Source organism: Cyprinus carpio, chromosome A1, assembly GCF_018340385.1.
Source record: "Cyprinus carpio isolate SPL01 chromosome A1, ASM1834038v1, whole genome shotgun sequence".
Lineage (NCBI taxonomy): Eukaryota > Metazoa > Chordata > Actinopteri > Cypriniformes > Cyprinidae > Cyprinus > Cyprinus carpio.
This window is the reverse complement of record NC_056572.1, coordinates 2,362,224-2,375,751: the sequence shown is the minus strand read 5'-3', so window position 1 is coordinate 2,375,751 and position 13,528 is coordinate 2,362,224. Positions and strand designations below refer to the sequence as shown.

General features: G+C 38.0%; 2 protein-coding genes across 4 annotated transcripts in view; one reads left to right on the top strand and one right to left on the bottom strand.

Annotated features, from left to right (window-relative positions):
- Nucleotides 1–446: 446 nt before the first annotated feature.
- On the bottom strand, nt 447–4,325 carry LOC109062053 (40S ribosomal protein S3a-like). The gene is made up of 6 exons (XM_019079137.2): nt 4,178–4,325; nt 3,566–3,669; nt 2,418–2,605; nt 1,412–1,620; nt 932–1,041; nt 447–623 (listed from the first exon to the last, which is right to left on the bottom strand). The coding sequence occupies exons 1-6, from the start codon at nt 4,237–4,239 to the stop codon at nt 493–495; spliced, it is 804 nt and encodes a 267-aa protein (XP_018934682.2). The 5' UTR covers nt 4,240–4,325; the 3' UTR covers nt 447–492.
- A 3,373-nt stretch (nt 4,326–7,698) lies between these two features.
- Nucleotides 7,699–13,528, top strand: part of LOC109062054 (lipopolysaccharide-responsive and beige-like anchor protein) — a 208,042-nt gene continuing 202,212 nt past the window's right edge. The window contains exon 1 of one of the 3 annotated variants that reach the window (XM_042717055.1): nt 7,699–8,546. In XM_042717055.1, coding sequence (XP_042572989.1) covers nt 8,415–8,546 — 132 coding nt within the window. In that variant the 5' untranslated portion in view covers nt 7,699–8,414. The remainder of the gene's footprint in view (nt 8,547–13,528) is intronic. The other 2 variants (XM_042717109.1, XM_042717169.1) reach the window with 2 other exon arrangements.

Here is a 13,528-nt window from a genome sequence, read left to right as displayed (position 1 = left end):
ATTCAGCTTTCAGATGATGTATAAATCTCAATTTCAAAAAATTTACCCTTATGGCTGGTTTTGTTGTCCAAGGTCACAGTTTTGCATAATGGAAATACACTCCTTAAATTCAGGATCACTAAAATATTGGAAGTGCGGGTTGCTGCTCCAATTTTTAGAAGATTTATATTTTAGGAAGACAAAAAAAAAAAAAAAAAAAAAAAAAAAAAAAAGGAGGGGAAATATTCTGGAAACTAAGACTTTTCCTACTCTTGTATTATTCCTATATTTATGCAGACCTGGAAGTTACTAAAATCAAATTCCACGTTGGAAATGTTCAATCAAAAACAGAATGAAAACTGATATTTCTGACTGGAGATATAAAAGCATGAACACGATATTCAGCTGGTTTGATGTGACATGCAGAGAAAAAAAAAAAAAAAAAAAAAAACACCAGTACACAAAGATTTAAATTTACATGTTTATTGACACCAGCTGTTTGTGTTGGGAGTTTCAGACAGACTCCTGGATGGGGGGCTCATATCCGTCAGCTCTCTCCACCTTGGCCCCAGTGTCGCCCTCTGCAGGTTTAGCAGCAGCACTGCTGGTTCCACCCTCACCGTGCAGCTCCATCAGCTTACCAACTGTACGATAAAATTTCACAAATACATTAATCTCACACAGTTCTACTTCTAAACCTAAAAATTGTCCAATGAAAAAGTGGAAACCAAAAAGAAAGGTATTACGTTACAAAAGATTAATTTGGTAAGTTTAAGAGCTGAAGCATCATTTGATTAAAACCAGACTTCTCATGTCCAATAATCACAGGATGCACCAAATAATGTCTCAAAAGCATCAATGCATGGAACCGTGGCCATAAAAGTGCTACAACATCTAGCCCAAAAATTAACAAAAGTCAAGCTATGCATATTCGTCACACGTTTCAACTTACGCTCAAACTTGGGCTTTTTCAGCATCTTAACCTTCCTGACGTAGACGTCGTGTAGAGGGTAGATGGATTGGCAGGCTTTCTCAATGTCCTTGCCCACACTGTCAGGAATCCTACAGAACCAAAAAGAGAAACCATTTATCACACACCGCTGCATGACAATTAAAGATCACGACTGCTAATGAAGTTTTCAGGTTGGAAGTTATAATAAAACGAGTGAATCTCCATTACCTCGGCACTCAAAAGATATGCTACTGACACTGTATTCATAAACATGAGCTCTACTGTACAAAAAGTGTCTACTAACATAATGAAAAATACTAAGACGCATCATTTGACCACTTGATGTTAACACTTATTCTTAGCCCAAAAACCCACCTTCCTGGATAATTGAATTCAAAAACACACCAATAATAATCCAATAATCCTGAAGATATTGAACAAAACTAATGCCATGGACAAAGGGGAGAACTTCATACGTACAGTTTGTTGACCACCTCCTTGAGGTCATTGGTCTGGACCTCACGGGTCATGATTTCCATCATCTTCTTGCGGATCTGACGGACCTGCTGTTGCTGAGCGTAGGAGGTTTTTCTGATCTGGTTGGTGCGCTTCTTGGTGAAGCCCACGCAGAACAGGCGGAGAAGATAGCCATCGGTGGTCTTCACATCAACGTGGGCCTCAATCATGGTCTGTTTGGAAATAACAGCTTGTTAGCATTTTAGTACACAGCCTGATACACAGTACTTATGGAGGATCTTGAGATATCTTGCGTTAACCAAATTCATAAGGGTTTGGAATGACATGAATGTGTCCCAAAAAAATTAAGACAAACACAAGAGGAACACAAACCTGATTCATGATTTGAAACAATTACTCGTTAGAACATGCAAAAACTAAGAAATATTTTTTTCTATTAAGATATTTGTTCTGTTGAAGTTTTAAATGTTTGTCATGTTCTGACCATAAAGAGTAGTTACAAACCAGAGTTAATAAACTTTCACTTGGGAGCAAAAACCTTCCTTTAAACTTTAAAGAAATAAAGATTTGACATTTATCGTGATCTTTTTTTTTTTTTTTGGCCATATCATCCCGGCCCTACTTAAGACATGCTCCAAACAAAAAAATGATCAGAGCATCACTGCTGTTTATGTGTACAACACTAAAAGTGTGGTCACACCAGACTTTGAGCATGCAAACTTCTTCAGACACACCACCGGTCACGATGTAACGGCACACTCTGCTGCCATTTAAAAACAAAATCAACGTAACTCCAAAACGTAAATTCAAAATGCAATGCTGCAGCTTCTAAAGCGAAGAGATCACACCGTGAAGTTTTCAGCATTTGCATGCATATAAATGAAAGTGAACGTAATGAAAAAAAAAAAAAAAAGTGTAGCATGAACACCAATTTTTTGTGATGGCAAGCCTTTTACGACCTAAACTAAAGCCTCCAGTGAGTAAAAGTCACGTGTTAAGTTGATTGTACCTGCCACTTCTTGACCATAGAGCACATCTTGTCACGGGTGAGGTCCATGCCATGGAAGTTGGTGAGGCAGTTCTTGCCCTGCACGTCTTCTGTGACCAGCTTGAACTTGCGGAAGGCCACCTCATCGTTCTGCAGATCAGCCAGACTGACCTCGAACACACGTCCCTTCAGACCATCAGAGGCAATTCCTAGATTACAAAGATGCGGCGTTAAACTCGCTGCAGGTTGTAGTGCTACGACGAGTGTAGATATTTTAAGGGAACGTCAGGTGATCAGTAATCACAGCTTTTCATCTGGGAATGAAACTACGGTCCTCGTGTCTTCCCACTGCAATACAGCTAGAATGCGGAAGCGCATCAAACAATTAGGACACGCACGGATCTGGACTTCCCCAGCAGGTTAAAGGAGCAGTTCACTTCCAGAATAAAAATGTCCTGATGATTTACTCGCCTACGTGTCATCCAAGACGTTCACGTCTTTGTCTCAAGTCGCAAAGAAATTAATGTTTTTGAAGGAAAACACTCAAGAATTTTACTCCAAAGGGGACCAACGGGCTGAAGGGCTCCACACGATCCCAGACGAGGGATAAGAGTCTCATCTAGAAAAAACCATCGCTCATTCACTAACAAAAATGTAATTTTATATACTTTTTAACCACAAATGCTCGTCTTGCACTAGCTCGACTACACGCATGACGTAATCACGTTGGAAAGGTCATGCGTGACTCACGTCCGAGCCAATGTTTACAAAGAAACGTCAAGTTGGAGAAAATGAGTTTTTCGCTCTACCCAGTCTTTTTGCACCGGAGTACACAGACGAAGAGCTGACCGTGCGTGACCTTTCCAACATGATTACATAATGCATGAAGTCCAGCTGGTGCAAGACGAGCATTTATTATTATTTTTTTTAGTAAATGACTAATCGTTTCAATAGATAAGACTCTTATTCCTCGGCTTGGATCGTGTAGAGCTCTTTGAAGCTGCAGTTTGGGCCTTCAGCCCGATGGACCCCATTGAACTCAATTATATAGAGAAAAATCCTGGAACGTTTTCCTCAAAAGCCTTAGTTTCTTCACGACTAAAAACAATCATTTTGGATAACATGGAGGACACTCTTATTCTGGAAGTGTACACACAAACACCACTTACTGGTTCCCTGAGTCCTGGTGACCAAGGTCTTGCCCAGGTTGCGGATGTTGAACATGGCTGGTGCCTTGACATCATACCAGTCCTTCTTGGAGAATGGATCCACACTGCAAGAGAAAACTCGTTTCAGAGAGACAGGGGCATGCTTGCAAGCACATATTACAATGGAGCCATTTTCACAGTTCAAATGTTGACACGGCTCGTATCTGCTTTGGTTGTGTTATCTAAAATATGAGAAAGCTGTAAAATAGCATCCAACACATGTGTCACAGTAAATCTGGAGTCAGTCAGGTATGCTGGAGAACTAGCCAAGACCCCTTCAGGTTAGCCTTAGCAGCTTGCCGCGCTCGTTTTAGCTTAAAATGAACACTTTATGAAAGTTATAGGATTAATGCATTAGTAAACAATATCAGAACCTCAACATCTCTGGGATTAAGTGCTAACGTTATGAGAAAACTCACTGGACAGGCCGTGAATGAGCTAGTCATGCTAGCAGGACCGCTACACGCAATCTCTTCAATATCGAGCACATCCTTCATCCACACAAAACAAATATCAACCAGGACAGGTTATAACAGAGTAACGACACAGTCGAGAGATTCATTTGTGACTTACATCTTCTTTTTGGCACCTTTTTTGCCACCTTTTGTCAGCCTCTTATTCTTGCCGACTGCCATGTTGAACACAGGGAGTGAAAGAGGAGGAAATGACGAAATACCGCGAGACTTAAAGCGACTGAGAGAATAGGCATATCTCGCGGGATTTCGCTGGCCTCACTGTAACGCACAAGGGCGCCATCTAGTGTTACATGCATTATTTCACAACTTTCTATATTTCCATGCTTATTTGACAGAGAAGTCACTTACAGTGAGTACAATCGAAATACTTTAAATGTACATTTTTTTCTTTTTAATGATTCCTTTTCTGCAAAGCAATTATTTATTTATGTTCAAACTTTTTACTGACATCAAAAAAAATAAAGATTTAGAACAGAAGAAAATTAAATACATAAAATAACTAATAGAAAACAATCATAAAATAAAGACTACAACTAATTATAGAAAATATTTTAATTTAATAATTTAATTATTTATAAAGGAATTTAAGAAACACTTGTTAATATAATAGGCAAAAAATATGAAGCTTAGTCATACGTAGGAATAGATCCAAAGGACTTTGGATAGTTTACCACAAAATTAAAATTATGTCAACGTTTCTCACCCTCATTTTAGCTCCAAACCTGTACGAGTTTCTTTCTACTGTTAAACATAAAAATATATTTTGAAGAATTTGGGTAACCAAACAGTTGAGGGTGAGTAAACAGTCATTTTAGGGTGAACTATCCCTTTAAGTGTCCATATATATATATATATATATATATTATATATATTATATATATATTATATATATATATATATATATATATATATAGACAAGACAAGACAATAAAACAAGCATATTTGAAAAAAAAAAAAGTAACTTTTCAAAACTCAATAAATTGTGTGTGTGTGTGTGTGTGTGTTTGTGTATTTTAGAATATTACAGTAATGGAAAAGTATCCAAAACTTTTATCTCCTTCTTATACAATGATTCTATTAACTTCTCCATAGAATCCTCCTATGAAACTATTAAAACAATACTCAATATGTGATAAAATCATTGAATGTAAATACAACCTAGCAGCACCGATTCATGCAGAGTGTCTAGAGGATCGATCATTTAATCTGTTCAATCAAGTTTCTGTCTCAATTATAAACGGAAACAAAACTAAAATATTCAAAATCTCAATTAAATAAATAAATGGCTCAGTAAACGAATTACTAATGTCCCATCATCTAATGTCTTGTTAGTCATGTCATTTACTAATAATAACAATAACAACAATAATGGCTGTTATTATTATTATTCTGCTATTTAAAAGATCATTTTGCACAGATTGCACAGATGAATACCGTTATTATACCGTTATTATTTATATATCATTTTATCTTTCACACTGTTCTTTAGAAACCCAAGAACAAAAGCTCTCACTTCACTTACAATAGCCGCATAATTAAAACTGACATTTTTATTTACACTATAACAAGCTTCTAGCCGCCACATCATGTTACTTTGGTAAGAAAGCATTTGGAATGAGGAAAAAAAGCATTTTCTGCAAATTTATTTCTGTAATGAATTCATTATGTATGCATCTGTGTGGTCTGATGTCAGTATAAAGTTCAGTGTCTGTGAGACAAATAGTTGCTACAGAGTCTAGACCTTTAATTCTGCGGCCCCCGAGGGACTGTATATAAAGTCAACAAAGTCACTGTGCTGCTGACTCCTTGGCAACGACTCAAAGGGGCCTTGAACCACACTTTAAATATAATGAGACAATAAGCACATTTATTCTTGAAGCTAGTTATATTCAAGACCTCTGTGTAGGCTAATGGTCTGTCTGTGTATAGTAAATAGCAAAGTTTACATGCAACAAAATAATGAAACGTGCTTTGTTGTGTGCTTTAATAACTCCTTGCATGTGAAAAATTTGAATAACTGAATCTTAAATATCATGATCTCAGATTTAGAGACAATGGATGAAATAACAAATTAGATTTTACAGTCATGTTGAAGCGGAAGTGGTGACAGATTTTTTCTTCTGTTTTGTGATGCACATCTAAATGTAGTGGGACTTGGTTTGTTGCACTCAAATTAATGCCAGCGTGCAGCTGATTGCAGAGGGATGGGGTTTAATCAGACTAAATGATTTAAGAATTCAGGCATTTACGTCACCAGAGAGAAGTCTTTTGCTTTCACCAGAAGATGGAGTTGTGACATCGTGATTAAAAATTAAGTAAAAATAGTGAAAAGTAAGAGTAAATTAATTAAACATGCATGTATTAATCATTCATAATACAGTCTATAACATGCATTACTAAATATATACAGAGAATTTCTTATCTCATGCACACTTAAAAGGATAGTTCACCCAATTCTGACATTATTTACTCACTGCATTTCTTACTACAATGGAGCACAAAAATAAATAAATAAATAAGAACACATGGACACATAAAGTCATGGTTGGAATGACATGAGGCTGAGTAACAGAATTTTTAAGTGTAAGGTAAAGTATAAGAAATCATGTGGTCTCAGACTGTAATGGCTAATCTGCATCTATAACAACTTCACATTCATGCATTTGGCAGACACTTTTATCCAAATCAACTTACATGTTATTTCTTGGTTTCACTGGGAATCAAACCCACGCTGTGCTCCATTGTCTGAGCTGGAAGGCTAATATAGCTGCATGATCTTCCAAAAAAGATAATCTCACTTGTAAAAAAAACATATCTGTACATTCATTTAAACAATTATGTTTTTCTCTATATTTCTACTTCTGTATTTAGTGCATTATTTAACATTATTTAATGTATGCCTGCACTGTCTATCATGTATGTTTGCACAATGTCTGTACTTTCTTCTGCACTGGAAAATTCTTTGTGTGTGTGTAAACATACTTGTAAAGGTCTTTCTGACTTCTGACATGTCCTTCCTCTTCAATTTAACAATACTTTAGATCTTTGAATTTATTTGTAATCAGTTTGACAGACCACTGAACTGCAGAAAACATTATATTGTGCATGCAAGTTGTTAAATTATTAGACACAATCCACATTACAAATATTAATATGAATATTAATAACACATTCTTTGATATCACCAAGTTAACTCTTGACGCAAACCGCGTTTCTGAGGGACGCATGCCTTTTATCACTCTGTCCTCCAGATGTCTCTATGCCATTCTCAAAGCAAGTGCATTATCTTAAACCACCACGACCACAAAAGAGCGTCCCTGACACAAGATCTTCAGTATAAAGTGTCACTCTTTCCTAACAGGTTCTCACTGTAGTCTAGTACCTGATACACCTGAGCCTCCCCCCTTCTCCCTTCTCTCCGCTCTCGGCGCACTGCGCACGCGCAGCTAGCAGCTCTGTCAGGGTTGCCAAGACCGCGGTTTTCCCGCGGAACTGTGCTGCTTTAACACTGTTGCCGCGCGTTGTTTTTCATGTCATCAGGTTGAAGCGACCCTAATCATGTGATGTTTAGCCACCGGGATGCAAATTTTAACAGGGGAACCCTGCCAAAAAATGTGTATTTATTTTACCCCCCGGAACGCGACTGAGCGAGTTTTGGGGATAGCTTTAAGTAGCAATGAAGAGGGTTTAAGTTGTGAAAACCTGGCAACCCTGAGCTCCACTGTCATGGCGGAGACGGAGCGGTGCAGGAGCTGATTCAGGAAGAGATGGCGCTGTAAAGTGGGTTACCACTGAAACTTCGCTCCAGCAGCTCCCACAGCGAACGAGAGGATTGTCTTCTCTTCGGAGGGATCCCTGAAACCCAGTGTCGGATGTTCCTTGCCTTATATTTTCTAGTTTTTTGCGGCTTATCGGTGCGACTAACGTTACCTGCGCGGAATCTCTTCAGCACCGCTGTTTCCTGTTTGACACTCGCGAACACTTCAATGACATTTTTGTTTAAATGTCTTTCCTTTATTAAATCGACAAGCAGTGTTTCGTGTCTAGGCTCACCACAGCTTGGTTTTCTCTTCATTTTGACAAGTTTATAGCTGATTTATTTTTATTTTTATCCACAGTAGAATAATTCCTGTCAGTCAGGTGTAGTGACATCATCCGACGCTTCCCGCCGAAATTAACGGATAAACCGGCCGTGAATGGACGCCTGGACGTGTTCTTCACCTCAGTCAACTTAGCGTTAGCGAGAGCGATATTTTCCGTACGTTTCCCCGTAGTTTACCTCGGCTGTAGGGTCAAACAGGTGTCACACCTGTTCCCTTTAACCTGACTCCGTCATGGCGAGCGCAGGTGACAGCGCTGCCGGGATTCCCATCCGAGGAATCCGCATGAAGTTCGCGGTGCTGGCGGGGCTCCTGGAGGCGGGTGAGGTCTCCAACCGGGACGTCGTGGAGACGATCTTCAATCTGGTAAGATGATTAAAGCCTTCAAAAAAGCATCTAACGACACCGTGGCGTTGTTGACCAAATGTTTAGACTCTACCTGTGTGGCCTAATGGGTAAAAGTCTGCTGTTTGGCTGATGTATTGTGTCCTTGATCAAGACACTAATGTCAAGGGACTGAACCTTTAAGAAATAAAGGTACAAAAGCTGTCACTGGGGCTGTAGCTTTTCAAAAGGTACACTTTTGTACCTATTGGGTTCTAATATGTACCTTTAAGGTACCAAAATTGATTCTTAAGGTACAAATATGTACCTTTTGAAAAGGTACAGCCCACTGATTTATAATATAGAACAGTGGTACAGCCCCAGTGACAGCTTTTGTACCTTTTTTTCTGAGAGTGTATTGTTGATGTGAAGTGAGTGTTTCAAAAAATGGTCTTTTTAGGGGTATAACAGCTTGTCACTGGGGCTGAAAACGCTTTTTAGGATAATTCTACAAACACGCCTCTTATATGTATATAACTGTATACAATAGCTGAAGTGGAGCAGGTTTATCAACTTATATTTATATGCATTTTCTGTATGTAGTATGTTATGCTCTGTGATTAACATATAAATATAATGTGCAGCAAACTGCATATTTTATGCATTTGTTTTTCTTCTCCGTGTGTGAGCTCCATATTCTCACTGTATCGTACTCTATGGGCCATAGAAGTCTGTCATATCGAATATGATATGAAAAAATAAAACAAAAATGTATGCAAAAAATATTTGCCCCAGTGACAAGCTGCTGTACCCCTAAAGGTGTTATTACTGAACATTCTGTCTGTAGCATGGACTTTTATACATCCTCACAAAAAAAAAAAAAAAAAAAAATATATATAAATATAAAAAATATAATATATATATATATATTATATATATATATATGTTTTTTTTTTTTGGAATCCTAGTATTTTTACGCAAAGGCGTGGAGTTATTTGTGAAACTCTGTTAATACTGTGTGCATTTGTTAAGGTGGGCTCTGTTTTCTGCTGTGTTTCTAGCGATGTGGTGTTGGCTTTAAAGCTAGATCAACCTGTTTCTGTACAAACTGCTTGTTTTAGACCGTTTTTCCCTGCTCCTGTTATTGCAGACAGTCCTGATATGAAGCTATCATACATTAATAAATGATGAAGGATTACAGGGTGTGAGAAAGAAACCTGGTTTGATTTTTTTTTTTAGCTGTGACCTGATATTCACCCTCCTTGAAATGATGGCAGGGCTTTGTCAGCTTGGTACGGTACACACTTTGTCACCAGTGCGTATGGGGAAAAAATCAAATGTAGTGGGCAGAACGTCTCATATAGCTTTCTTTGGCAGTAAGAGTTCACAGATCACTTCAGCACAGCTCCATGATGTAATAACAACTCTTTCTGACCAGCCCCAGACACAAGGAAGTCAGTAGCACTTTCTGGAAATTGCACACTTTTTTCACCTCCCACGTGCACAAGCCAGTTGAGAGCCGCTGTTATACATTAGCTGCGTTTCAAGCATGAGTGAGGGCCTGTGTGACCCACAATGTAGCTGAGACTGATTGTGAGAGATTTGTTTTACAGGTCCTGTGGTGTTGAAATGACATTGCGGAATTAATGAATGAGAGGAAGAAGGAAGTAAGAAAGAAAGAAACGTGCTGCAACAATGTGCTGATGTAACACAGCTTGAGGCAAAAGGCACACTAGACCTCGTGGTGACATGTAGCCTGCATGCACACATTGCTCTAACCTTGCCTCTAATATAAGGGTTTATAATTGAATGGCAGTGCACTTTAACGGATAAGTCACTTGCAGTGCAAAATGAAAATTCTGTCATCATTTACTCACGCATTTGTTAAATCCGTACGAATTTTGAGCTGCTCTTGTTTATACAGTGAAAGTGGACCAGGGGGACCTCGAAAAGGACATAAAGCACCATAAAATAATCAAAATATGATAGCTTTGTATGAGGAGCAGACTGGTATTTAAGCCATGAGATTTTAAATCGTAAATGACACTTTAAAGGGGTAATATCATGAGGAATCAAATATTCTTTCATCTTTTTGCAAGAGCTTGATATATGACTGTTACCCTTTGTTTCAGTTCCCAAAACTTGACATTGTAACAGAACATTTATTGAAACAAAATTTGTGACGTCACAATTGCAATGCAACAAGACTTAATGGACGAGGTTTATGCACTGAAAATTGTTTTTAACAAGGTTTGATAATTATGCTCTGATCTTAACAGCAGATTTCAGTGCAGCGTGTTTTATGAATGTGTCATAAACTACCAAACTGGTGTGACGGCACCTTAGGACATCACTCAGCACTGATGCTCATTTAATGCATGCAAAGGGGGTTTCTTAAAGCTGCAGCAACGCAAAATAGACCATTTGAGAGAGGATGCACTACAATCAAATATGATATCAGAAAAATGCATGACCTGTTTCAGACCAAACAAAATCAGGTCTTTGATTGATCTCCATTTTTAAAAATGTGTACTGGAGCATGAAAACAAAATAATGGGTTGTGCCTGCTTAGTTCGATTTGCTGTTTGAGATGTCCAGCACATAGATGGTGAAATACAGCATTGCTTACAGCTCAGAGATAGATTCGTCATGCTGTCAGAGTGCACCCATTTAGCATTAGTCACTATGAAGAATTTCAAGGGATTAAGAGAGGTTTCGGCAAGAGAAGGCCACCCTGTGAAAGAATTGAGTGTTGATTGAGTAAATCATGCTGGAGTGCAGTAAGTGATTATAAATAAACTCACATTGTCCTCAACAGTAGTATAAGGGAGTGGTAGTATATCTACAGCATGAATGAGTGGTGGACAGGAACTAAGAGTTGTGGCCATTTTACGGTGGCCCAGTAAAACAGTAAGACTGGTACTAGAGCAGCAGTCAGATTCATTAATTTTCATTCATAGGGAAATTGATTTTTAACAATAACTGATAAATGTGTCGCGAGCGCCGAGGATATTAGGTTGTACATGCTTACGTCGAACCCGTCTGTTTGCATTAATTCAACTTTTTAATTTTGTTTTTTTAAATAATCATGTTTGATAGTGGAATTTGTGGTGAAAAACTTCATTACCCATGATGCTGTATAGAAAATTCCACCAATCAGAGTCACAGCAATCATAGCATGCCAAAAGAGATCTGCCCATTCCCATGAATCGGTCTCCCTACGCTCTCCAAATACTTGTTGTGATTCTCCTTATAGATGGTTGGCTTGTTCATGAAGGGAAAAATACTTCCAGTGCTGCTGAAAAAGTGTGCGGGCACTAATGCACTGTATTTTCTGTCTAGCTTGCTTTCTCTGCTGTTCATTTACAGTTGTTTGAGTCTCAGACTCAGATCAGAGATCACTGCCTGAATAATCTCCTTCAACAGAGAAAAAGCACAAAGCAAACTAGCAAAGAGAGCAGAGCTCTTGTTTTGACAATATGTGATTTGTAGATCTGCACGAGGTTTATTAAAGCATAAAGATTGGCCCAATTTTAATCAGAAAAGTGAGACTGATTATCTCTTGCATGACTAGTTGCTAGCTGGTCAAACTAGTTCTTAACATAGTGGCTATGTTTATGCAACTGGCCCCAGGTCTTGACTTGTAGTAAGTGTTTCCCAATTCCGACTTGTTTTCTACCGTGCTGTCATAATATTCCTAGCTTTTGTTTTAGAGATGCTTGAATCTGGTTAATTATCATTAATAATTAACTAATTTTATTTTCAATTAGTTATATAAAAAAAGTGAAGCTCCATTAGTTTTTGGATGCTGAAATTGCTCCCGAGAACACTGAAATTTTGGTATTTTGACAACAACACACAGTCCGCCTTCTCATATTGGATTGGATGGATTCATTTGTCTCTTGCGCTCTCTCTGTCTCATTTGTTTGCTTAGAACAACACATCCCTCTCTGTTTTCTAATGAATATTTTATCACTCCTCCCTGGATTTGGTTACCTCAGCAGATATAGATGCAGAAGATTGTAACCAAAACCGCACCTTCATCCGAATGTTGGGTGCTGGTAGGAGTAGCACTTTTAAGGTTTCTGTAATGGTGAGGCTCATCTTATGGCACTTGGTTTAATGGAACTGGGCTCAGATCAGTGCAGGCTGACTTTCAAGGCTGTGGTTCTTTTAAATCGAGGTTGTTGTGTTGTTTTCACTGCTAGGCCCCATATGGAGGGAATCTCACCACTTTGATGGTGTTTTTTCTGTTTCTTGCTCATATGTGGGCTTCATAGATGGAAAAGTCTTCCTATGGGGTATCATTAATGAAATGAATTTCTGCAATATGGGGTGTCAGCTTTAAATAGAAACATATCTGCCCCTTACATCACTTGCAACACACATACATTTCACCATAACTCTTTTTTTTCTTTTTCAACAGGTGTAACAGATGCTTTCAACAGATGTATAATATATATATATATATATATATATATATATATATATATATTATATATATGGGTATATATATATATATATATATATATATATATATATATATGACTAGTATTTGGGTTGCCTGAATAATCATTCATATAAACGTGTGTATGTGTTTATAAAAAATCTAGTTAAACTGTCACTATGCTGATAAAAGAGCACAACCATACTGAGCTTTTCGTACAGTTATGTTTAATGTTTCTGCTGTATGTTATAAGCACATGTGGTAGGAACAATCTGAATCATTATTCCCACAGTGTCCCGCAAAATGATGCAGAATAGACACATGGGCAATGCCTAGATTTATGAGTTTCGGCGTAGAGTATGTGCATTTAAAGTTATGTGTGTAACAATCATAGATAATACAGTACATAAACATTACCTGCAGTATAGAATCTTCTAGTACACAGGTTTTCACTGTCATCAGTGATCAAGTTTACTAAATGCACCCACACAAACCAAACTCCATCTGTGACCTTTGGTTTTAAAGTCTGCCACAAACAATTCCAATGATTCAAAAGATTTTAGTGGTTTTTAAGGAG